This window comes from Silurus meridionalis, chromosome 17 (assembly GCF_014805685.1).
Source record: "Silurus meridionalis isolate SWU-2019-XX chromosome 17, ASM1480568v1, whole genome shotgun sequence".
Lineage (NCBI taxonomy): Eukaryota > Metazoa > Chordata > Actinopteri > Siluriformes > Siluridae > Silurus > Silurus meridionalis.
Genome location: NC_060900.1, coordinates 4,233,109 through 4,259,583, shown reverse-complemented (window position 1 = coordinate 4,259,583; position 26,475 = coordinate 4,233,109). Strand labels below are relative to the sequence as shown.

General features: G+C 38.7%; 2 protein-coding genes across 6 annotated transcripts; both read left to right on the top strand.

Moving 5' to 3' along the window:
* Positions 1-81: 81 nt before the first annotated feature.
* chmp7 (charged multivesicular body protein 7) lies at positions 82-6,858 on the top strand. 4 transcript variants are annotated; one of them, XM_046872388.1, is made up of 12 exons: positions 82-279; positions 480-523; positions 917-1,204; positions 2,647-2,818; positions 2,906-3,091; positions 3,176-3,309; positions 4,185-4,233; positions 4,413-4,532; positions 5,001-5,099; positions 5,233-5,290; positions 5,630-5,846; positions 6,531-6,858. In XM_046872388.1, the coding sequence occupies exons 3-12, from the start codon at positions 921-923 to the stop codon at positions 6,541-6,543; spliced, it is 1,332 nt and encodes a 443-aa protein (XP_046728344.1). In that variant the 5' UTR covers positions 82-279; positions 480-523; positions 917-920; the 3' UTR covers positions 6,544-6,858. The 4 variants fall into 4 exon arrangements, with proteins under 4 accessions (XP_046728344.1, XP_046728345.1, XP_046728342.1 ...); XM_046872389.1 differs by having other exon boundaries at positions 477-523; XM_046872386.1 differs by having other exon boundaries at positions 83-278; positions 463-523.
* Positions 6,859-7,903: 1,045 nt separating this feature from the next.
* On the top strand, positions 7,904-16,964 carry entpd4 (ectonucleoside triphosphate diphosphohydrolase 4). Of its 2 annotated transcripts, none has more exons than XM_046871744.1 (13): positions 7,904-8,134; positions 8,845-8,956; positions 10,119-10,313; positions 10,444-10,649; positions 11,143-11,293; positions 11,388-11,491; positions 11,583-11,642; positions 12,644-12,774; positions 13,440-13,606; positions 13,827-14,151; positions 14,252-14,337; positions 14,420-14,581; positions 14,815-16,964. In XM_046871744.1, exons 2-13 carry the CDS (start codon positions 8,949-8,951, stop codon positions 15,044-15,046), a joined length of 1,827 nt encoding a protein of 608 aa, XP_046727700.1. In that variant the 5' UTR covers positions 7,904-8,134; positions 8,845-8,948; the 3' UTR covers positions 15,047-16,964. The 2 variants fall into 2 exon arrangements, with proteins under 2 accessions (XP_046727700.1, XP_046727699.1); XM_046871743.1 differs by having other exon boundaries at positions 12,644-12,798.
* Positions 16,965-26,475: the final 9,511 nt, after the last annotated feature.

The following is a 26,475-nucleotide window of genomic DNA, read 5'->3' as shown; positions in this document are numbered from 1 at the left end:
TGTTGGAGGTGTAGTGTGCACTATCTAGGGTATAAAACACAGTCAATTCGCAACCTATCGAGTGCTCGAAAGAGGCGTTCAGGATGCGAGTTATATAGACAGAGCAAAACACCATAAGAGGAAAACGGGGAGAGATTTTCGTTTTGACGTTTGGATTTTCTTTTCGTGTAAACAAGCATGAAGGGTTTTATCAGTGCATTTAAAGTAGATACACAGGAAATGAGCGTTAATGTGGCTTAGTTTGAGTGTTAATGTTTGTATAAAAACGTAACAAGTAAGGTTAGTTGATATAAATGCTTTTGCTGATTGTGTTGCATTATTTACATTATTGATAAAACCAATGTAAACATAATGCCTGCATCTAAATATAGAGTATATAATACTTTGGTTTATTTAAATGTATTTTCTCTATGCGAACAGCAGCTTTATTTGTTCTATCTTTATTTTTATATGTACATTACCGGCTGTGGACATTGGAGTGGCTCTGATATCAAAACCAGTGATTTGTCAACCCAATTTGATGGTATGTCTGTTAAAAAACAGATTTATTAACTAATTTTATAATTCATCACTTCCTGGAAAACATTGACTTCTTATTGATGACTCATCCTGTATTAATGTTGTGCTCTTCCAATGAAATGCAGGATAGCGAGCGTAAGTCCAACCCCTAGGGCAATGATTCGTCGGTGTGTTTTTCTTTTATTTTCTAGCCAATTAAACAATGGATGAGTTTATTTCCTTCGAAAAGTGAGTCGGGGTTCGATTTGACCGTTCTTTTAAAAACGTTTTTGTTGCTTTGTGTGCCTTTAATTTACTGATCGTGAATTAGATCCTGTCTTTATACATTGATGAGGCTTCTCTAACACTTGCTTGTATAACGTTAGAGCTTATAACCTTTTTTGTTTTGTTTTCGTAGCACAATGCCAGTTTCGCTCCAGCAGAAGGCCGGGACATCTTCCTCTGAGCTTCCTCCTGACTGGGAAGATGACGAGCGGATGGCCTTTCTGTTCTCTGCATTCAAAGAAAACCGAGAGGTCGACCCGTCCGACTGGGACGGCAAGATGAACTTCTGGACGCCTTTGGTGGTGCAGACCTGCAGACGGCACGATTCGGTTTGCATGAGCTTGCAGGACCTGAACGAAAGTTTTCGGCGGAAGGGGAGCGTTCCTCTGGGCCTGAGCACCGTTATACAGAGCATGATCAGGTATTGCAATACTTGGTGTGATACAAAGCATTCATTAAAATGTTTTTCATTTTAAATTCATCACATGAAAAGATGAATTAAAATCCATTTGACCGTTGTGTTCCTGCACCGTATGGGAGTATTGGGACACCCGACTTTACAGGCCCCATGTGATTTTTCCCCCAAACTGTTCCCATGAAATTGGAAGCCCGCAATTGGTTAGGATGCTTTTGGATTCGGTAACATCAAAGCGTTGCTTTTTTAAATTAAACTAGGAGACCCAAACCTGTTCCAGCATGACGATGCCCCTGTGCACAAAGCCTGCTATATTAAGACATGCTTAACATGGCTTAAAGTGGAAGATCTCCTACATAAGGGCAACACCTCTTGGATGAATGTGAACACTGACTGCACCCCAGGTCTCCTCACCTCACCTAAAACAGTACCTGACTTTACTCACACCCTTGGATTTGAATGAGCACAAATCTCCCCAAGCACACTCCAAAATCTAGTGGAACATCTTCCCAGAAGACTGGAGGTTATTATAAAGGGGAGGTGGTAGCTCAGTGGTTAAGATGTTGGACATCTTATAAGAAGGTCATGAGTTCAAATCCCACCACCACCAAGCTTCCACTGCTGAGCCCTTAAGCAAGGTCCTTAACCCTCATCTGCTCAGTTGTATGAATGAGATAATTGTAAGTTGCTCTGAATAACTGCCAACTGCCATAAATGTAACAGTAAATAGGGACTAATTGTGGAATAGGATCTTCAAAAAGCACGTATGAATTTTATGGTCAGGTCTTTACCGACGTTTGTCCATAAAGTGTCGTTTTGTCATTAGTGTGATTTGATTGATCTGATTTAGAAGGCGACGGATTTTACAGATACCGATAGCTGGGTTGCATCGTACTTGCCGATAACTGATTAATGAACCGATTATTATATATGTTACACTTCATGTAAAATAGTACTGAACTTTATTACAAAAATAAAAAAACAGTACTAAATCATAAAAACATGGTAAATTCAATAAATATGAATATATTAATTATATTAATATATATTAAAGAAAATAATTGACATGCATTCAAACTGAAACAAAAAGTAACACTCCAAATGAATAAAAACAGTTACATCCAAAATGAATTTAAAAAGACATTTCAAATAAACAGAACGTGGCATCACTGATTCGCCTCTAGAGGTCGCTCTCGTACTGTATAACGCAACCTGGAAAAACTATCTGTATAAGGATTTTTGCCGGTAGTTTCAGCAATCAACTTTCGGTGCCAATTAATTTACAAAACCAATTAATCGTTCAACCTCTAATCTGATTGAACCACACACTGTATAGAAAAGGGCAGGGGTCAAATATAGTTTCATTTGGTTCATTTGTACTAGTTTTCATAGTAATGTGTGTTTCAGGGAGTTGTTTTACTCTTTACACGGTTATGCTTCATTTTTAGGAGCGGTAAAGTGCAGAAAGAATCAGACTTTGCTGCTAATGTAGATTCCGGCTGGTTATCGTGGGGCGTAGGGTTGCTGTTGGTCAGACCTCTGAAGTGGACTCTGTCTGCTCTACTGGGAAGTGGGCGAGTTCCTCTTGAAGAGTCGTTTGTGGTAATTGAATTGGTCAAAGTAAGTTCTTTACAGTTAAGAACATGAATACGAGGTCCATATCCTCTGTGTCAGTATTTTAACATTCTATCTGCTTGTTTTTTACAGGAGAAGGCTGCGGCATTGATGGCTGCTTATCGGAGCTCTCCTCTCGCAGTGCGTTCTCTGCTCTCATTTCAGGAGCTGCGCTCTTTCTCCTCTCATATCTGTCCGGATGAGACCACGCTGTGTCTCGCGCTGCTGCAGCTCCAGAGGGAGAAACACGTCACCGTCTCGCTGCATGAAGGTGAAAAGGTGTGTGAGGTGCAGCGTAGCAAATTTTTTTCCAAAGCTGGCCATGTTTTTTTTTTCATGCCACATTTACTTTCTTCTGTCCAGCTGGTGAAGTTCAGTCAAGCAGGACAGAGCCGCGTGTCTCCAGTCAGCGAAATGGATCTGGGAATATACCAGCTCCAGCGTAGCGAGAAGCTGCTGGAAGAGAGAGTTGAAGCCCTGGGGCAAGAAGTGAAGAGGTAAGTCAGCATATAATAGGTAGTGCCTGACCACTACTACTCCTTCCATAGTGCCTGACCCCTCCTACCCCAGCCCTAGGTATGGCTTCCCTCTATAACTGCTTCCATTTCACCTGGCTCCTTCTACCCCTCTCATAGTGGCTGACCCCTCCCCAGCCCTAGTGGTAGATAATCTGTCCTACTGCTTCCATAGTGCCTGGCTCCTCCTACCCCTTCCATTGCATATGGCTATTCAACCCCTTTCATAGTGACTGGATTTCCATACCACTTTCATAGTGCTTATCCTTCTACTCCTTCCATATTGCCAGACCACTCCTACACCTTCTATAGTGCCTGACCCCATTTTAACCCACTCATCATGGTAGGTAACCTCTACTACCCCTCCCATAGTGTCTGGCTTCTTCTACCCCTTTCATAGGCTCCTCCTACCCCTTCCATAGTGCTTGGCTCCTCCTACACCTTCCATAGTGACTGATCCTTCCTACCACTACTAAATTGCCTGACCCCCATACTCCCCCAAAAATTCCTCACTAGCGGTGACTGACCCCTCCTACTCCTCTCATAGTACCTGACTCCTCCCATAATGGCCCCTCAGTAATAACCTGCCTTCCACCCACCCATCTCAAGACTACCATGACACCGTAGTATTAATTTAGTTACTAGGCAACATGTCTCTAGCTTTTTCACTTATATATTTATTGATACACACTCAAGAATGTTGTTAAGCCTTGTCCATCTATACCAGTATTACCTGCCACTGAGGTACATCACACTAGACACGTTACTTCTAACACTTAGAGACTTTTGTGCTGTAATCATTTAAATTTAAGATTGGAAATTAAGCCAGGTCTTAATGTTGTCACTTATCTTTTCAGGTGTAAAGAACAGGCAAAGGCTTTGCTAAAGGAGGGGAAGAAGTCGCAGGTACGAGGAATTTTTTTTTTTCATTTTTTTTTCTTAATAAGGATTTGATCTATTAATGACTTATAAGCATGTTTTAACATTCAGTCTAACTAATCTCTTACTCTCGCTTTCTTTCTCTCTCTCTCTCTCTCTCTCTCTCTCTTTCTCGCTCGCTCTCTCTCTCTCTCTGTTACACCCAGGCATTAAGATGTCTAAAGGGTAAAAAGTGTGTAGAGGGAAAAGCGGATCGGCTCTATACCCAGCTCGAGACAGTCAAAGGAATCCTGGACAGGATAGCAAGCTCCCAAACTGATCGGCTGGTAAAATTAACATGTCTATTGATTTTCACTGATATTGGGGACGTGGAAGATTAGTGGTTTGGCCATAGGACTTTGGATCCGATGGCTGGATCCACTACTGGGCCCCTGAGCAAGGCCCTTAACTTCATAGCTGCTCAGTTGTATGAATGAGAAAAAAAGTTTGTTGCTCTGTATAAGTAAACATTTTGTGTGGACATTTTTGGATTGAAGGCATTGTACTTTTTGGTTGTTTTTTTCACATAATTGTAAACTTTTAATCATGATATCTAATGAAATTTCACACAAAGTATTATAAAGATTTATGCCTATATATTGGTGCATCATTAAACGATATAATGATTAATTGTTGCCTAACAGCAATAACCTGGCAAAAAATTAGGTGTCTGGGGTATGTCTGGGGTATGTCTGGGGTATGTCTGGGGTATGTCTGGGGTATGTATCTGAAGTGTGTGTTTGGGTTCACTGTAGGTGATGCAGGCATACCAGGCAGGTGTAGCAGCTCTGAGGATTTCACTGAAGGGCATAACGATTGAAAGAGCAGAAAATCTGGTTGATCAGATTCAGGAGGTGAGAGGTTTTTATAAAAAAGTGTGTGCCCATACGTAATTGTGAGGGTTTTTTTTACACATCAAGCTCCACATGATACCTACCTCCTGGCTAATATAGTATCTCTTATACCATTTCTTTTCTTTCCTCTTAGCTGTGTGACACTCAGGATGAAGTGAACCAGGCCCTGGCTGGAGGAGCTTTAAACTCAAGTATGTGGACAATTATGTTTCCCAAATGGGACCAGTATGGCTCGTTTTTCTATTGCACATTGAAAAATGAGAACTTGAAGCGCAAGAGGAAAATCTCACACTGTTGACAATTAAAGCAGCCTTGTCAGCATTTTAACATAGACTTGTATTTTTTTCTGCTTATATTGAGATGTACAAATTATGTATATATTGTATATTATCTATGATATATTGGTTATTTAAAAAAATGTTGGTGCTTAAAGTTAGAGTACTATGTGCAATGGGGAAAAAAAGGAACAAAGCATATAATCCTCTAAATTTGAGAAAGACAATGTACAAGACATTGTGTTTTTATCTCAGCTGAAGGAGAATCCGAAGAGCTAGAGGAGGAACTGAAGTCTTTATTGGAAGAAGGCGCTCCAGACACGAGTCTAACACTACCGGAGATCCCGCGTCACCCTGTCTCTACTAAAGAAACCAGTGTATTGGATGACGCTTTCTTTCTCTCTCTGCCCTCCGTGCCTGACACTAACATCACCGACGAGGAGCTGGAGAGAGAGCTGGGTCGACTCAGGCTGTACGTTTCTTTCCTTTTTCATTGCAATACTGTATGTGTTCTAGAGATGGGCCTGTCTAATATTTTTTTCTATCAGTCAGGGTTCAATTACATTTTTAATTTCTGCAAAAATCACCTTCCAATTTAATTAAGCTACAGAAAAGGCTGTAGCTTAATATGTGGTAAAAAAGGTTGTGGACACCTGAGCATAAGGTATATATCACTTTTAAATGTCCCATTTCACATTTGCTGTTCTAATAAGCTCCACTGTTCTGGTAAGATGTTCCACTAGATTTTGGAGTGAGCTCTTGGAGACTTGTGCTTCAATGTAAAATCAGGTACTGATATAATGTGAGGAGGCCTGGGGTGCAGTCAGCGTTCCAAGGGTTGATGTCAGGGTTGAGTTCAGAGCTCTACAGCATGTCACTCAAGATCTTTCACTATAAACCATGTAAAGGAATATCTTCAGGATTCTGGCTTTGTGCTCTGAAGCATTGTCAGATGTGGGTCTCCTAGTTCAAGTGAAGGGAGACTTGAATTATTGCTATTGCATCAAAAGACATCCTATAGAATGTTATGCCTCCGAAATTTGAGAAAGAACCACATACCGAAGTGGTCAGGTGTCCCAAAACTTTTGTAGTGTAGCTTGCATGGATTGTTCTGAGATGACCAATTTTGTGTGTTTTTCTTTTTTTTCCTCTTCAGGAAAGCAACGTGAAAAAGACGGACAGAGGAGTGTGTGTGTGTGTGTGTGTGTGTATATATACACACGTGGTGAAGACTCGGCACAATGAAAACAGCTCAAATACACACACAAATAACTACGTAGGCTTGTCGCTGAATACAGAAAAGGCAATCCAATATAGTATATAGTGGTTTTTTTTTTTTTTCCATTTCTTTTCTGCCTTGGTTTATGTTTTTGTAATGGCATGTTGTGTGATTTTTGGTTTTTCCTTCAAAAAGACATTTTAAAGAGGGGCCTTTGGAGTAATATGTCATATGTATTCTAATAAAAACAATTTATGACGCTTAACAGGGTTTTTCTCAGCTCATTCGTATTCTATTATTGATTTATTGAACCTGAGTGGAATTATAAAGACGATTAAAAAGGTGGACGGGATAAATGTTAGACCAAATGTTTAAAGAAATATGATGTACGTAGATACCAACAAAATTTGGTGTAAAATTATTTTCCTTTTTTTTTTTTTTACGTCATGATGCTTTTCCAGATCTTTTTGGTTTTTTGCCAAAGCACTGTCGAATTCTAGGTTCTGGAGTACAGGTTGTAGATCATTTTTTCTGTAACTGGAGCTCTGACAGTAATTCCAGCCGTAATCTAATGTGCAGCTTCCAATACGATGCTGTTTCTATACGCACAAATGACTGATCATTTTCTTAAACTGGACGTGGACATGGACTGATGATTTCACGAAACGAAGATCTGGACCATGCTAAACATTAGGCACATGCCTGGGTGTCTATAAAGTTGGTTAACGAACAGCACATGCACGATAGCCAGCTACTTGTCTAGAAAAATATATTTGTGTCATGATGCTCATCCAGATCACTTTTTTTAAAGCATGGTTGAGTTCTTGGTTTCTTGTGTAAAGGTGTGGATTATTTGTCTATAAAAGGAGCTCTTATAGTTGTAATCTAATGTACTGGTTCTAATACAAGTGTTTCTTGAGGTCAAGTCAAGTTTATTTCTATAGCGCTTTTCACAACAGACACTGTCTTAAAGCAGCTTTACAGAAATCAACAGTTAAGGTGAATGGTGTGTATTTGTCCCTGATGAGCAGCCGTAAAGACTGTGGCAAGGAAAATCTCCCTCAGATGTTATGAGGAAGAAACCTTGAGAGGAACCAGACTCAAAAGGGGAACCTCATCCTCATTTGGGTAACATCAAGAGTTTGATCATAAATCGATTTGATCATAAATCGAACTGATCATTTGATTAATCCAAATGTAGACTGCCAGCACTTCCATACCAGTCCCTCAAGCTGATGTGGATCATACTAAACATTACGCGCATGCCTGTGTGTCAATAAAGTTGCTAAACGAACAGCGCATGCGCATTAGCCAACTACTTGACTACGTACGAGCTAGCGGTCGGTTCGGTTGTATTAGCATTAGCACTAGCGCTAGCACTGGATTTAACCGCGGTGCCGGAACCGTGTTTCATCGTCGTTCCTTTTTTTGAACTCATAATGTTTTTATAAATGTTTCCCACTTGGTGTTTATTATTTCGAGCAACGGGTTTACAGCATTTCCCGCGATGGAACAGCTAGCTGTTGCTAATCTAGCCGCCGGTGAGTAACTTCAGCTAAAGTCTACGTCATTCAGTCAGCGCGAGACAGTTAGCATGGGGAAGCTAATGCTCTTTAACTTATTTACCCAGACACAAGACTGCCAGAAATAATTTTATTTGAAGAAAAATATAGCATTTAACAATAAACCTGTAGGAAATGTAGCGTTGGGTTCACATATTGATTTATAAACATAGCATATTACGAGGAATTAACGATACAGTGTAATAAAATATTATTAAATAAATGAATAAACGGTACTTGAGCAATAAAATGATCTTTAATGCAATATTATATAAAATAAAATGTTATCTGAAGTGACTAGTTCACAAAATAAATATTTTGTATATAGTATTTTGTTTTATTTCTCTCTCTTTATAAAAAAAATATATAAATTATGTGTGTGTGTGTGTGTGTGTGTGTGTGTGTGTGTGTGTGTAAGTGTGTGTAAGTGTATATATAGATAAAGGTAGAGGTAAAGATTTCTTCACTACAGATCAAACCATTTTTCTATTGTGTTTAAGGTCTAATGTAAATATAGTCTGACCCATATGTTAACACTGTGGTGAGGAGATCTTCCGTGTGAACTATAATCATGTGAGCAGCAGGTTGTCTGCCACGTCTCCTTTCACATGTGGCCGAGTTTATTACAGGTTCAAGTTGAGTCTAACCTTCTCCTCCTCCTCCATTCTCAATTCCGTTCCCATTGTCAGGCTGAGGATGGCAGTCCATCAGGAGAACTCCTGTTTGGAGGAGGAGGAGATCATCTCGGAGGTGTGAACTTCAGCAGCATTTGTTACTATTGATACAGTACATAATGGGAAGGTAGGTCCATGAGACACTATTTGAACAGTATGTCAACATTCTTAGATCATCTAAAATCACCATAAGCTGTCGTTAATGCAGTTTGAACAAACTGCAAGCAGACTTGCATTTGCTTTCGCACGAATGAATTAATGAACATGGAATTGTTAATGAGGTGAACTGCTCTTTCATAAAATGTTTGTTTTATAATATATTTGGAAGGAGTTTTTCCAGGGTCTGTGTTTTATTTTTATTTTTTAAGGTTGGCTTCAGTAAGTTTTAATTACTTATAAATAAAAAAAAAATGGCTGCTAAGGGAACGATTCTTGATAACTGTTGTTATAACAACCTGTTTTACGGATGTTCCACAACATTAAGCAAATGGATACAAAAAGAGTGCACATTTTTTTTTTTCTTTTCAATAATAAAAAATGGATCGTTGATGTTTCGTATGATTGTTGAGTAATTATCTTTGAGTTTGTAAAAGATAATCCGACTGATTGTTTTCAAGGATTCCCCCAAAATAAGCATTCGTTAAGCAGTTATAAGTCTTAGAAATCATTGCTTGTAGGTTAAGTCGTCTATAACTAAGTGAAGGTTGTTTTTAGATTTCCTAATCTAGGGGATGGAAACATTAAAACCTAGCATGATTTGTTAGATTGGGTCTTTAAAACTTTTACCACTGAATTCCAATTAGTCTGGTTGAAATATTTAGGAATATGAAAGGACTTGCAAGTCTAGTATATGGACAGAAGTTTATGGGCACCGAATTATACATTTCTTCCCTGCTTAGTTGTTCTAATAAGCTTGTAGCTTTGGGGATTTGTGTTCAGGGTCAGGAGCATTAAAAAGGTATAAAGACTTTGTGCACAGGAACAATTGTCCTGCTGGAACATGTTTGTGCCACTTAGTTTGAATAAAAGACGTTCTGAACAATTGTATACTTTTAGCTTCGTGGTAACAGTTTGTAAAAGACCTACATGTGGTGGTGATGGTCAGGTGTCCATAAACTTCTGGTCATATGCTGTAAATTTCCAGGTTCATATCGGCCTAATATGATTCTAGCTCTATAGCTGTGATATTTTCTTCAACACATGAAAGGAATCCAGTTCTGCAGTATGCATACTCATCAAGTTCATCATTCGTTATTTAGCAGTTTCTCACATATTCGTTTCATCTGCAGGATCAGTTTTTCCTGCCTGTTTCCAGCATCATGGCACTTCAGCTTCTCTCCTGCCGTGTTTCCCCGCATCATTCTCCCCTCGTTCAGGCAGCTGCTCCTACTAGGTTCACTGGTGGTGCTTGCAGGTCTCTTCTACCTGCTGTTGGCCACTGGCAAAAGCCACAACATCTGGCAACAAGACAAGCATTATCACAGGTCCGCTACTTTTAGCATTGAAATTTTATGTAATAAAGACACATGGTGCTTATCGAATGCAACTTTTGATGATATCTGGACACTTGGAGAGAATGGAGTAGCATTTATACCCTGTCCTGTATCTTCCCAGGCATTTATCACGGGTGACTGATATGGAGGCCACTGACACGAGTAACCCCAATCTAAACTACGGCGTGGTGGTGGACTGTGGGAGCAGCGGCTCACGGGTGTTCGTGTACACCTGGCCTCGGCACAACGGAAACCCTCACGACCTGTTGGACATTCGGCAAATGAGAGACCAGAACCGCAAACCGGTGGTCATGAAAATCAAACCAGGTTTGTGTGAAGGAAAAAAAAAAAAAAACAGAAGAACAGATCTATAGTGGTCTTTAAATAATTTTGAAGTAAAACACTGTGAATTTTTGTTTATTATTAAAGAAGAACTTTAAATGTATTTATTTTTTTTTTTACAGGGAATTTAGATATATTTGAGATGTTCACATTCAAATTTGAGTTCTTTGTTGTTTGAAGTCGCTTTGCATGCATCATACATGCATATACTGTGGTTAACAAATGCACATTTCAATACATGCTATGATATGACCTTTGTTTCAACCTTGCCCTGTCAGTGTGGTACATTGTTATAAAATCACTGCTCACTTGCGTTGGAAAGAAATATCTGCATCAACGTTTTGCCCTTCACTTTCGTGTGTATATGTGGTCATTCCTGAATCTGTTAGAGGGAGTGTTGTAAAAAAGGATAGAGGGAAAGTGTAAAGAATGTAAACGTGTTCTGAATTTGTATGTTGTTATGGGTTTTTTCTCCCAGGTATTTCTGAATATGCAACAACACCAGGAAAAGCCAGCGATTACATGTACCCTCTGCTAAACTTTGCTGCTGAGCATATTCCGAAAGCCAAGCACCAGGAAACCCCTTTATACATATTGTGCACTGCAGGCATGAGGGTTCTGCCAGAAAGGTACCTTTTGCTCCTACACTTCTATTCAGCTGCTCTAAATACATTTAATATACCTCATTTAATAGCTTTATGAACATATTGTGTTGGCTTTTAGTCAGCAGGAGGCTCTCTTGGAGGATTTGCGAACGGACATTCCCGTGAATTTCAACTTCCTCTTTTCCGACTCGCACGTGGAAGTCATTTCGGGAAAGCAGGAGGGTGAGACGACTTGATTTCAAATAAACTGTACTGTAATTCTGTACTCATTTCACTGATTTGACATCTTATGTCATTATGTCATTGTTTATAGGTGTGTATGCATGGATTGGGATTAACTTTGTGCTGGGAAGATTTAATCATGTCGATGATGGTGAGTATATTTGTTTGCTCTTAGGGGGCCGAGCACTGAATTTGATCTAGAGATGAGCAATAAAGCAGATCTAGCTCTTTGGTGGGATGATATTGCATGACAGTTGAGTGAATAAAGAAATAAAAATGTGACTTTATGGAGGCAGGGATTGTGGTTGGTCATTCCTAGGAAGGTTCCTTTTTTAAAGGTTTTTTGTTTGTTTGTTTGTTTTAATCCAAAAATTTAAATTTTAATGATTGGGCTCTTGAATGGGTTGTTTTGCTATACGAATGCTGGTCTCAGATCCACAAATCCAGAGTCATTATTTATTCAAGTCTTCTACTTTACAAATTCTGCCCATAAGTAGCCTTTGCTTCTCTAACAGAATCAGAAGTTCCCCCTTTTTTTTACACTAATCAAATAGCACATTGGATTCATAATTAATCCCGTGTGCTGTGTAATAATTCTCTTATAACACAAAAACTGCAGCTCATTATTTCAACGACCATCTCATCTAATGATTCACTTTGCTTTCTACTCCTAAAATTTTATTTGATTTTCACCTGGTTTGTGAAACACGTCTTATCTGAGGACGGTGTACTGGGAACACTGCCTGCCTCCAAGGCCATCTTTTACAGCTGCTTTATTTCTGAGGTTTATTTTTAGTCAAACTAATATCAGCATGATGGTTTTATCACAATCTAATGAACTTTGGCTTAGTAAAGTGTCATAGCTTCATTTATGATTTGGCACACAGGACCTGACTCAAGCTTCAGATCAGCAGGTACCTTTTGCATTCTGATTTATTTAAAATGTTCACATTTATCTTTTGGTTTATTACAAAGGGTCCTGGCTTTGTGTAAGAAATCACATTGTAAGAAATCACAAAGCTTTAGGATGTGTGAATGTACTAATTTTGGTGCTTGGCCCCCTAAATTGGTGCTTGGCATGGCCTGATCTTTATTTATTTATTTATTTCGGTCTGTTATGAACTCTTTGCTCATATCACGGTGTCTTCTTAGGTGACAATGAGGTCGTGGAGGTCCAGGTTCCCGGTGGAGACCAGCAGGAGACGTTGGTGCGCAGACGCACGGCCGGAGTGTTGGACATGGGCGGCGTCTCCACTCAGATAGCATACGAAGTGCCCAAAACTGTAAGCTTTGCTTCCCAAAAACAGGTTATTATCTACAAAAATTTCCATTTTTACAGCCAAAAGCTTGGTTTGGTCATTGACATTGCTTTCCTCTTATCTTTCTGGGTCTCGATTATCATACCTTTGCCTTTCCCTGTGGACCGAGAAGGCCATGTAGGTCATTTAGAAGGCGTAATTATTTTCCCAGGAAAAATGATCAGCCTTATGGCCTTTTGCAGTGTGTTTTGATTTGAACGTTTGGCTGTGGGGCTGCTTTATTTTTACGTTGTTTCTTCACTAACAGGCTGGTGTTTCACTAAAACATCCGATCATCTAGAAGCAGGTTGTTTTATTCATGTACTTTTACTTTTTACATGCCCAGTAGCAGGATGATTTTGCACTTTCAACTTGTTCTTTATAGATGGCTAGTTTTGCAGCACTAACACGAAAAACAAAACCAAAAAAAACACTGCGGTGTACCAGTGTGTGCTTATTAATGTCAGTGCTTGACACTTATGGCTTGTAGTGCGCATGTATTAACCAAGTAAGGATGGTGGTTGATGATGACGACGATGGGTTTTTATTATCGTTGTTGTTGTTTTTTTGCTTTGTCAATTCACACTTCATGCTTGCGTTTGTCTGATTGCATGCATTTGCGGTTTCGTGATTTTCCTGTACGTTGATAGGAAGAGGTGGCTAAGAATTTGCTGGCGGAGTTCAACCTCGGCTGTGACGCTCATCGCACCGAACACGTGTATCGCGTTTATGTCTCGACGTTCCTGGGGTTTGGTGGAAACGCAGCGCGCCAGAGATACGAGGAAAACCTCGTCAGCAGCACTCGCCTCCAAAACAAGTAAAAAAAAACTACAAGAATCACTTTTTCTGGATATTTTGTTTGTTTGTTTTTGCAGTTCATCCCCTTAAAAAAATATCTTTCACTCTTTAAATGTATTTTTAGCAAGAAGGAAATATTCCTGTGTATTTCTTTCAAATATTCAAATATAGTCGACTAATAAATCATAATTCCTATTGTGGTAATTCCTTTTTTTTTTTTTTTTTTTTTTCTTCCCCAGGCTGTTAGATCAGCATCGCGGTGAGACTCCCAACTCCCCCGTGCTTGACCCGTGCCTACCCTCGGACCTCCAGGATGAGGTTGGTCCCCCCGCTCAGAAGCTCCACCTGCGCGGTAGTGGCGATTTCGAGCAGTGCCGTCTGCAGTTGCAGCCGTTCCTTAACCGCACCAACGAGACCAGCACTTCTCTGAACGGTGTCTACCAGGCCCCCATCGACTTCACCAACAGCCAGTTCTATGGCTTCTCCGAGTTCTACTACTGCACAGAGGATGTGCTGCGCATGGGCGGAGATTACAACTCCACCAAATACGCCAATGCTGCAAAGGTAAGGACCACTTTCGCTCATTTTCATCAGTGCATAACTATAAAGTTGATTTGACTCTGCTTTGGGACTTTGGTGAGCAAAGTTTGATCGATTTTCACAGGACTACTGCGCCACCCAGTGGAAAATATTGAGAGAACGCTTTGACCGTGGCCTTTATGCCTCTCATGCAGACTTGCACAGGCTGAAGTATGTTCCTTTACTTTTTCCATCCACAGATAATAAGTATAGTCATCACAAGCCCTAACGTTTTTTTTTCTCCTTTCAAAAGGTACCAGTGTTTTAAATCGGCGTGGGTGTACGAGGTGTTCCACTCCGGTTTCTCCTTCCCTGTGGGGTATGAGAACCTGAAAACCGCATTGCTTGTCTATGATAAAGAGGTGCAGTGGACTCTGGGAGCCATTTTGTACCGCACACGCTTCCTACCTCTAAGGTAAGGTACATTAGGTGCAAACCAGGCCACAGATTCATATACGTCATTTTTTTTTTTTTTTATTGTGAATAACTGTTTGGGGGGGGGCAGATATTTGGCGGAGTAAACATACATTTCTAGTTGGCCAACTGTATAACTATAAAGCTTTTACAATCATAATTATAATGCTTTGAAATTGTGGGTTGTATGAGACACTCATTTTAATATAAAACCCCAATTTTATTTTATATCAGGGACATCCAGCAGGAGAGTCTGAAGGGCTCGCATTCACACTGGCACCGTGGCTTCATTTTCATGAACAATCATTATCTCTTCCTGGCCTGCTTCATGGTGGTGCTACTTTCCATCATGCTCTACTTGCTCCGACTGAGGCGCATCCACCGCAGAGCCTTGCTGAATCGGGGGCCTTCCGCTCAGTGGCTCGAGGAAGGACTGGGCTCTCCGGATCTTCCTGTCACTTTATAGGACATAAACAAATCAAATCGCTCTAAGGGAACTCGGAGCAATTTTTTTTTTTTAAATACGTCAAGCCCTGTGAATCCTGCACCTCTCCGATGCCTTTAGGGCTTTTAATAAAGTCCCATCTATCATCCGACGTGATTTGGGAACTGCTGGTTTTCGAACGAATCTTGACCTCACTTTCTTCCCAGGCCCTGTACTGTTGGGAACGGTCTTCGATGTTTTTTTCTTTCATGTTAATGTTGACAAACGACTTTAAATTGTCGAAAGGCCGGCAGAAAAATGCTTTTCAGTGCAATCGTTCTTCATTGAGACTGCTCCAGAGTGCCTGGTCAGCCGGACGTCACGATTCCAGAACATTTTACGGACAACTTCTGCTGTCTTTAAACGTAGTCAATGTGAAAAGTACTGAACGCGATGTCTGCATGAGGTTTATTTGTGTACGCACATGCAGTAATTTAAGGCCTTGTCCGCAAATATACGGATTTTTTTTTCTTTTTATTTTACAACAAAATTCATGTTTCTTACCTGAAAATATCTCCACCAAAAAGCTTACATGAGCAGGCCAGGCCAGTAGGTGGTAGTATTATATAAAATGGTTACTTTAACATGTAAAAAGCGTGCAAGTGGTACAGAAGGTGAGATAGACGGGGGGGAAATAATCACACATTGTGATTGATTGATTATTTATCCAGAAATGTAAAACCAATGTTTTCTAAATTTCCATATACATGTGGCCTGTCATGTCTTGGTTTCTCTCTGACTAGACTCTCTGAAAGGAAGCATCAGCTGTCCATCATCCATGGGTATTTTGGACCAGTGGTTCAACCAGAGCCAAACTGTATTGTTTTATTCATACCAAATTCGGAGATGATTTTGCCACGTCACACGTGCTCATGAGTCAAAACTTGTGATGGACAAAGTTAAATATGACGAATTAATTGCCATATTCTATCAAGCTTCGAATGATGCTGATTAAATTAAACGCCTTGAAACTTGAAGCTGATTCCTGGCAACGGCAAAATCAGGACATGGTAGCCAGGCTACAGAACCTATATTATTTTTTACTTTGTTTTCTATAGCAGCCCAGAATATATGGGTAAAGCGGATAAAACATGGTCCTCAGATTTCACTATCCAGTCAGTAGGATTTTGGCTCATTCTTACAATCTGAACTTTTTCTTCAAATGCGACTTTTTTATGAATCAACTGTTATCCTCCTCCTCAATTTTTACTTCATTCCCTTCAGAAAGAAGTGTCCACAAATGGTACCACAGTATGGTTGTGTGTGTGTGTGTGTGTGTGTGTGGTAATTGAGAGTACTAGTCACAGTAATTAGTATTTGGACTGTTTTGTAGTATTTGCACTGTATTACTATTTATTTGACTCTCGTTTTTTTTCCCCTAGCTTTACTAGATTAGTGTTTTTAGTTTTTTTTTTTTTTTTTTCCTCCATTCTTTCTTTTCTTTAATGCTTTTCCAGGTGCCGGTTTGATCTTTTTTTTTTTTTTTTTTGTTGTGAGTTATTTAATAGTAATTCGATGATGGCTGTAAGTTTTCACTCCCGATCGAAGTATGAAGAAAAGCAGTGCAATATTTTCATGAAAAGGAACACACACCCGGTATTTCCTCTCCTCGTCTAGACTTGCATTCGGATGCCGGGGATTTCCACAGCGGTATATCTCCCGTTGCATATTTAATCAGATCAGATTTGTGCATCATTTACTACTAATAACTTACCAAAGAGTCAAAAGAGAGAGAAAGTTCTTATCATCGGGTTTAATATCACTCAAAACTCCTGTCCTCAAAAACCCGCAGAATCAATAATCAAAAGTCGTCGTTCACAAGCACTGACCGTAACATGCATGTGGAAACCGTTTCTTTAAAGAAGTGATGTTATTTTACATCCATTAAACCAAAACTTGATTTTCCAGTGTCCTTTTCAATTTTTTCTCATGTGGCCTAAAGAACAAATATAAAACTATCAAATGTCTGTGGAATTTGTTTCTCATGCAGTTTGCAGCAGAGACAAAACTAAAAACATTAAAATAATTAAATATGGGTTTCATCGAAGAGCTCCGTAGATTGAAAAAAAAGCATATTACTGTTATTGTGCAGGGTTTTGTAAGGAGACGTTTATTTAACAGTTAATGGAATCCTATCAATTTTGTTTCCACAAAAGTCTTTAGACCAGGGGTGTCCAATTTTTTCCCCACGAGGGTCCCCGTGTCCACACCAAATTCTCCCTGTTTAAATCTAATGATTTTCATATTCAACAACTATCAGGTGTGGCCCTTAATTAGAGTGAAAACCTTCACCCACAGCAGCCCTTTGTAAAAAAGATTGGACACTATTAATGCTATTCATTTTGAGAGAGTGACTGTTTATAGAATGACAATTTATCTCTTTTTGAACATAAATGATGATTGGAAAAAAAAATACCTTTCACATGTGTTGCTCGAACATTTAAGGACATGCAGTTTTTGTAAAATAAAAATAAATTATTGGGTGATCAGAGTAATTTATTCTCTCAGGCTCACACCACACTAAGACTAGGTATTGTGACACCTGATTTTTCCAGCCATATGAGGTTCTTTCCCCAAAAGATCATCACCAATGTGGAGGCACACAATTGTGTACGACGTCTTTAGAAGCGGTAGAATAAAATTTTCCACCTAGAAGCCCCAAACCTGGTCCATCTCCATGAAGATATGCTTTACATGGGTTGAAATAAATGATCTCCTGCTATAGAGCTCTGACCTTAACCTTTTTGAACACCTTTGCGATGAATTGGAAAACTGACTGCACCCAGGTCTTCCTCACCTCACCTTCATCAGTACCTGAATATACTGATACTCTTTTGGCTCACACAACTCCGACAAAAAACACTCCAGAATCTAGTGGAACACTTTGCCAGAAGAGTGAAGGGTTTTATTCTTGATATACACAGTAATAGTAGCCTGTGTGTATTCAAAGTTAATACATTATATGTAAGAAACGTAAATTTTCATTTAAATATTCTCTTATAAGCAGACATTTTATTGTGCCTAACATAATATAAATATATTACAAGCACATTGTTGTGAATAAAAGGACTGCTATAAGCAATGAGGTATGAGACGTGATTTTCTTCAAAAAATCATATGAGAAAGTTGATATTAGAAATGTTTTTATAGAAGAAAAAAAAAAACAGTATTAAAATAATTTGCACTACTTGTAGTACACAAACTGTCTCCTGACTGCCCTCTACTGGCCAAGACATGGTAAATGATCCAATGGATATCGATATCACGTATGACGGTATACTACTTGTAGGAAATAGTAACGTGAATAAGAAATATTTTCCAGAATGTGTGTTTTTCAAAGACCTTGTGAATAAATGACATTGAATTGAATAGAAAAAAAATGGTTGGAGATTTTCTCCCACCTTGATGTACTCCGACTTGAGTAATGAAGCGGATCGTACATAAAGGCATGAAGATGGCCTATTCCAGGAGAAAAACATGTTATTGGAGTGATGCATTCCCAAAAGTCTTTGTGTTTATGTGTGTGTGTGTGTGTCCTGGCCACAGGGGGTCTGGCTGAGGTCATGTTTGTAATGTGGCTCCTGTCTGCTGGAGGTCAGGTTGGGGAGAGACGATCTGAAAGGAAAGAACCGATCCCCCTGTGACCTGAGCCTACTGTCTGTGAGTTTACAGCAGGGTTTAACGCTCCAGATACACTGCCATGAAGTGTTTTACTTACATCAGGTATAAAGAAATAATAAATAACTCTTCAATTATTGTGCCTTGGCTAGCGATCTCGACCTCAGGAGACCATCGTTTGGGTTTTCCAGGTTGCCTCCAATCGCAGAAGCCAATTGTTTATTCTAAATTGCTCTAATGTGTAAATGCAGAAGTGGAAAGTAAAGAATTACATTTACTCGCGTTACTGTTTGGTTTTTTTCAGGTGTACTTCTACTTCTAAGTATTTTTAAAAAAATCTTTAATATTACTTCAGTATGTTTTGTTTGAAGTATTGTATATATCTACATTTTCATTTATATCCGTTACCAAGTAAAAAAATACGAATAAAATAATAATAATGCAAAGAGAAATTACTGCACTGATTGGTTTCATATTATAACAGGAGATTTTTATTTTTAGCCGCTAAAGTGCACAACTCACATAAGATTCAAATCATGGACTGTAGTGGGATTAATTAGTATTTTTCCTTTAATAAAAAACATGTTCCTTCAATTAAAAAAAAAAAGATGAGATTTCCATCCCCTTGTCCTTTTAGAACTACATTAGAACCCCTCACTGTTTAAAAAAAATGTGGAAAATGTATTTTTTCTTTCACTTGAGAAGATTTTTAGTCCAGTAACTACTCGTACTTCAGTAAACTTTCATTGAAGTAACAGTATTTTTACTTAAATAGAATATTATATTACTCTTTTCACCTCTTTGTCTGGTTCTACAGAAAGAAACTTGCACAGGGACTCAATAATTATGTGTCGTCATCTGGATCAGTCATATGGTGTCAACAATTTGTATACACCAATGGTCTCTAATCTTTTGCACAGCACTTACCAGGTTTTTCTCCCGAATGTTCTTGTGTTCTGGTAGCGATTCCGCCACTGGCTGGTCCTGGGTTGTGACCCAGTTGTTGGTAATCTCTGGTATATTTGATACAGTCAGATTAACCTCATAGACCAAACTCTAATGTAATAGCTAATATACAGATAGTACCAGATGAAAGTTTGGACGCCTTTTCTCCTTCAGTGGTTCTTCTTTATTTGTATTATTTTCTATTATAACATTGTTCATTAATACTGAAGATATCAAATCTAAGTAAGAACACGTATAAAATTATGTAGCAAATAAAAACGTGTAAAACAACCCAGAATGTTTTTTATTTTCGATCATTCAAAGTAGCCACCTTTCGCTTTAATGCCAAATTTGCTCAATCTTGCCATTCCCTCGGTCAGCAACCTGAGGTCGTCACCTGGAATGGTTTCGCAACAATCTTGAGGAGTTCCCAGAAGTTTTGAGTGCTTGTTGGTTGCTTTTCCTTCATACTCTGGTCCAACTCATCCCAAACCAGATTTAGATGGAGTGGAGGCCAGGCCATCCGATGCAGCACTCCGTCACTCTCCTTCTTGAACAAATAGCTCTTACATAACCTAGAGGTGTTTGGGGTCATTGTGCTTTTGGAAAACAAATAATGGTCCCTCTAAGTGCAGACCAGACGGGACGGCATGACTTTGAATCTAAATGTCATCAAAGCTAAATGGTCCAATCAAAGCTTTGAACAATCTGAAATCCAAATTATATTTTGATTTGTTAAACAGATTTTTGTTTCACGTGTCACGTGCCATCTTGCCTCTCCATTAATAGCTCAGACCTGTCCATTTTCATGCACTATGCTTTGTCGGGTTTTGTTCTGGTTACTGTAACAACCGAATAACAATACTGACATCTCTGACAGGATTTGAGCTTTGATAGTATTTTTAGACCTTCTCCTATTAATACAAGCACGAGGACGTGTTTTTGATGGAGACAACAAAGCAAAACTTGTGTGAAGGTGCCAAGCGAAAGTAAATGCCTAATCGAGCACTTCATGTTACTCTACCGTGCCTTGAGGTAAGCCGTGTTTATTGTAAACAGCCTGGGGGGAAAAAAAGCCATTTCGATTTTCAGCCATAAACCTTCAGCTCTGAACTGGTCACTTGTTCGTATTGAATAGAGTTGCTACAGAGGGGCCGTTTATCTCCGCCCCAAGCTCACCATACAGAGATACGAGAGCACTCAGAGACAACAAAGCATGAGTCAGCACTGAGCTCCCTCAGAGGACAGAAAACAATATACCCATTGTGTGTTCCTGCCGTCTCCCCTAAAACCAGGGCCACTAGAGTTTTACTTCAATACGTCTTCAATACAAGTAAATGAAACACTTGAGGTTATAGAAATGGTGTGACGTCTCAGTGAATCGAAGTTCCTGTTACAGCCCGGAAGTTGATTCTTTCAATAAGAATGTGTCCTGAAGTGGGTTTTTGCTAACTTTTTAGTATTTTTGCTTATTTATGAACCACATCATTCATCTGTAGTTTAGATTTAGTTGAACATCAAATTCTGACCAATCAGAATTCAGTGGATGTGCTATACAACATATAAAGATTTTTTTGTTTGTTTTTTAAAGGGAATTGCTAAATGGTTTCAGGTTCAAATCTATAACTGGTTGTAACCCAGTGCATCTCTATCAAATATATAATAGTGATGGGAAGATCGGATCATTTCAGTGACTTGTTTATTTTTAATCTCGTTCATCAAAATGAACGAATCTTTTTTGTCATTTAGTTCATTTAGTTTCTTCGATCAGAAATAAAATAAAATGCAAAATTTTCAGTAAGCAATCTGCTTTTTGAAACACATCTACATACACAAACTTTGACTACAGTTCCAATAGTTTGTGTATGTATAGTGTATTTAATGTATAGTATGCGTAGTGCATAGTATAGTAACTGCATAGTGTCAGTGGGAGTCACGTGACAAAAGAACGAACGACTTGTACTAGAAGAGTCGAGAAGTAAACTACTCAAATCTGTTTCCTGTACATAACCTGGGGGGATTTTGCGATGCTTTGCTCATGCGGGTCCAGTTAAAAAATGAACAAATTACTCTTTTTTTCTGAATCATATTAAAGACATATTAAGGAATTATTCACCCTTCACTGATATATCACTTCTAATACATACTATCAGTGTACATGTTGTTCTTAGACACAAACATCTTGTACTAGAAATAAAAAAATTTATTACGTGTATTATAAAAGGAACAATCATCAGCAGAGAAAGAACGGCAGAACTGAGTATTAGCTGCACAGTCAGACTTCTAAAGGAGTCTATTATAGTTTAAGCACTTAAGGAAATGCTTTAGGTTCTTAAAGTTTAATCTCTGCTGAGGTATGTGATTACAGCAACAAAAGAAAAGTGTAGCAAGAATGAAACTAATATTTTTTGGGAATATATAGAACCTTTTCCCACCTATTATTAAATCATCTGGAGATGATTTACTACTGAACTGTGCTAAATTACTTACCTAAAAGTTTCCCTTTAAGGAAAACGCATACATTTGCATATGTATTCTGGGTCTGTTTTCTGGGCGGTTGCCATGACCCAGAGAGGGATTTGTTCATTCAGAGTGGATTAGGTGAACGTGGTTGGTGTGAAGCTGCAGTTTTGGTGGTGTTAAGTGAATGCTGTGAATGCTGAGTCTGTCTCTCTCTCTCTCTCTCTCTCTCTCTCTCTCTCTCTCTTACTGTGTTCCACCTACATGTTTGTTTGAGTTCTTACTGCAAGTGTACAATGAATTTATAAGTCAGATATCTAGAATCGGCTTTCATTTGCAGTTATATAATACAATATACACCAATTAATCATTGTGACTAAACATAAACGAATAAAACAATTAAGTTCTTGATTTCCTGAACAAATTCATGATCTATGCTAGGCGAATTTTTGTACCGAATTCAAAAAGCTGCACAGGGAACCAATACACTGTTTAGGGTTTCAGATCAAATTTCTTTAGCAAACTGAATTCATGAATTACATCATATACCATCTAATTGTTGCATTTGAAGAGGTTCCTCCCGGCTTAACAACCCTGTTTAACATGGTAATGCGTCATTGAATAGTGTACCAAGGTGTGTTGTCCTATTCAGCTCCAGTGTAGACTGGAACAGCATATTCTGGCTCTGTAAATAGTCCATTTCAAATGCTACAGCAGTCCATGATAGTCATTTTCTATATTAATGAGATCTGCTAATGACCTCAATATTCATTTGTTTAGCCTTAATAAACAATTTACCCTAGACAGTATCCAGGCCCAGTGGCTCCATTGTTTATCATCAGAATAAAACCCTGCACAGAATACCAATCCATCACAAACTTTTACACTAATTCACACCTGGAAGTTCTGGGAAGTTTCGGGAGGTTGGTGGAAACCAAACAACCCAAAGGAAACCCATACAGTCAGAAGAACATGTGAAACTCTAAACTGAATCCTGTGCTCAGGAACGAAACAGGAACCACCCTGGAGCTCTGAGGCAGTGACAGTACTGTTGTGGCACCGGATTTCGATCGCCATTTCAAAAATTCATGGCACTGCTTCGTTCAGTCCCTCTGAGCTAAATCATATGATCTGCTCATGTGATGTATGATAAGAAAAGGGACCACAGGAACAAAAGTGGGTCAAGTTTGGTTTGTCGCTCATTCGGAAATTTGTATATAAATCAGGAATTACTGATTAACAGGCTGTAAGTTCAGTACAAAAAATTATGTTTCTATATAAAAAAAAACATATAAAGGACAACCTACTGTAGCTCTACTTGCTGAAGTTAATGCTCGACAGCTCAGGACCGTTTTGGCAGCAAAAGGGGGACCAACACAAAATTAGGCAGGTGGGCTCAGAGATATCATTTGCCTGATTGGGGGCCATACAGTTATGCCTATTTACATATATATAAAATCCAGTGGTTATGCAACATATTAAGCAAAATAATTATTAATAAGTTCATTCTGACATCGGAAACTTATTAGGCATGAGATGGACACATGGGTTCATGCTCACAACCAAACGACTTTATTAAACTTGTCAACTGGGCCTGTAGAACAATGCAGGAAGGGACTCAAGCTGCTCCCAATAGTGTCAGGAGGCCTGATAAGAAGAGCACAGCCCCTCTAATCTACAGTCCCACCCTCAACAGACCCGCTGCTCCACCCAACACACCCAACGTGTGTCAGAGCTTCTCTGGATCATAATTCGAAAGATTGTTATCCTCTGTATGACGGTTACACGTGGAAAGGAAACTAGACTAGACTATTTACGTAGTGCTAATTATTGTCAAGTGTTGTTCAGCCAATTCGCTCCCAGTTTCGCAGAAAGGCCTGGTCTGTGGTGCGGACATTATTTATTTTCCTGTGTATGCCGGCAGAGGAAGTACAATTGCATAACATTTAGAGAACAGAACACAAAATGTTGCCGGAGATCTACAAGCAGGCTGTAAAAATAGCAGGAACATTTAAACCAAACACTAACAATGATAAAAATGTGGATTAAAAATATGTTCAAAAAAGCAACCCTCAGAGATATCATTGGGATCATTTTACAATAAAGCACTGTGCTGCTACGTTATAACTCCAGGGTCCTCGTTTCAAGCCTGAGCTCTAGTTATGGTCTGTGCAAAGTTCCCATGTTCTCTCCATGTCCATGTGGGTTTTCCGTCATGTTTTCTGGTTTTCTTCCACCTCCCAAAAAAAACATGCCAATTCGTGAATGTGAAACTTATTAGGAACGTATTGTATGATGCGTGTGAAAAAACAATATTGTGGCCATAAAGATCCTGAGATAATGGTTCATGTTTTTGGACTGAATTTCTGGTCATTTTCCCACCTCATACCCAAGTCCACCATGACCCTGCATTTGTCTCGATCTTGACGAGCATCATGTTTACTTAGAGTGATGAGTTATTGGATCATTTTTACTCAAGAGTACTGAGTTATTGGATCATGTTTACTCAGAGTGATAAGTTATTGGATCATGTTTACTCAGAGTGATAAGTTATTGGATCATGTTTACTCAGAGTGATGGGTTATTGGATCATGTTTACTGAAAGTGATGAGTTATTGGATCATGTTTACTGAAAGTGATGAGTTATTGGATCATGTTTACTCAGAGTGATGAGTTATTGGATCATGTTTACTCAGAGTGATGAGTTATTGGATCATGTTTACTCAGAGTGATAAGTTATTGGATCATGTTTACTCAGAGTGATGAGTTATTGGATCATGTTTACTCAGAGTGATAAGTTATTGGATCATGTTTACTGAGAGTGATGAGTTATTGGATCATGTTTACTGAGAGTGATGAGTTATTGGATCATGTTTACTCAGAGTACTGAGTTATTGGATCATGTTTACTCAGAGTACTGAGTTATTGGATCATGTTTACTCAGAGTGATGAGTTATTGGATCATGTTTATTCAGAGTGATGAGTTATTGGATCATGTTTACTGAAAGTGATGAGTTATTGGATCATGTTTACTCAGAGTGATAAGTTATTGGATCATGTTTACTCAGAGTGATGAGTTATTGGATCATGTTTACTGAAAGTGATGAGTTATTGGATCATGTTTACTCAAAATACTGAGTTATTGGATCATGTTTACTCAGAGTACTGAGTTATTGGATCATGTTTACTGAAAGTGATGAGTTATTGGATCATGTTTACTCAGAGTGATAAGTTATTGGATCATGTTTACTCAGAGTGATGAGTTATTGGATCATGTTTACTGAAAGTGATGAGTTATTGGATCATGTTTACTCAAAATACTGAGTTATTGGATCATGTTTACTCAGAGTACTGAGTTATTGGATCATGTTTACTCAGAGTGATAAGTTATTGGATCATGTTTACTCAGAGTGATGGGTTATTGGATCATGTTTACTGAAAGTGATGAGTTATTGGATCATGTTTACTGAAAGTGATGAGTTATTGGATCATGTTTACTCAGAGTGATGAGTTATTGGATCATGTTTACTCAGAGTGATGAGTTATTGGATCATGTTTACTGATAGTGATGAGTTATTGGATCATGTTTACTCAGAGTACTGAGTTATTGGATCATGTTTACTCAGAGTACTGAGTTATTGGATCATGTTTACTCAGAGTGATGAGTTATTGGATCATGTTTACTCAGAGTGATGAGTTATTGGAACATGTTTACTCAGAGTACTGAGTTATTGGATCATGTTTACTGAAAGTGATGAGTTATTGGATCATGTTTACTCAGAGTACTGAGTTATTGGATCATGTTTACTCAGAGTGATGAGTTATTGGATCATGTTTACTCAGAGTGATAAGTTATTGGATCATGTTTACTCAGAGTGATGAGTTATTGGATCATGTTTACTCAGAGTGATAAGTTATTGGATCATGTTTACTGAGAGTGATGAGTTATTGGATCATGTTTACTCAGAGTACTGAGTTATTGGATCATGTTTACTCAGAGTACTGAGTTATTGGATCATGTTTACTCAGAGTACTGAGTTATTGGATCATGTTTACTCAGAGTGATGAGTTATTGGATCATGTTTACTGAAAGTGATGAGTTATTGGATCATGTTTACTCAGAGTACTGAGTTATTGGATCATGTTTACTCAGAGTACTGAGTTATTGGATCATGTTTACTCAGAGTGATGAGTTATTGGATCATGTTTACTGAAAGTGATGAGTTATTGGATCATGTTTACTCAGAGTACTGAGTTATTGGATCATGTTTACTCAGAGTGATGAGTTATTGGATCATGTTTACTCGGAGTGATGAGTTATTGGATCATGTTTACTGAGAGTGATGAGTTATTGGATCATGTTTACTCAGAGTACTGAGTTATTGGAT

Bases quoted from the DNA above. Each gene is read 5' to 3' on its own strand.
- chmp7 (XM_046872388.1), top strand. From the start codon at position 921: ATGCCAGTTTCGCTCCAGCAGAAGGCCGGGACATCTTCCTCTGAGCTT. The intron at 3,092-3,175 runs GTGTGTGAGGTG...TCTTCTGTCCAG, and splicing joins CGCTGCATGAAGGTGAAAAG to CTGGTGAAGTTCAGTCAAGC. The intron at 4,533-5,000 runs GTAAAATTAACA...GGTTCACTGTAG, and splicing joins GCTCCCAAACTGATCGGCTG to GTGATGCAGGCATACCAGGC.
- entpd4 (XM_046871743.1), top strand. The intron at 11,643-12,643 runs GTGAGTATATTT...GTGTCTTCTTAG, and splicing joins ATTTAATCATGTCGATGATG to GTGACAATGAGGTCGTGGAG. The intron at 13,607-13,826 runs GTAAAAAAAAAC...TTTCTTCCCCAG, and splicing joins AGCACTCGCCTCCAAAACAA to GCTGTTAGATCAGCATCGCG.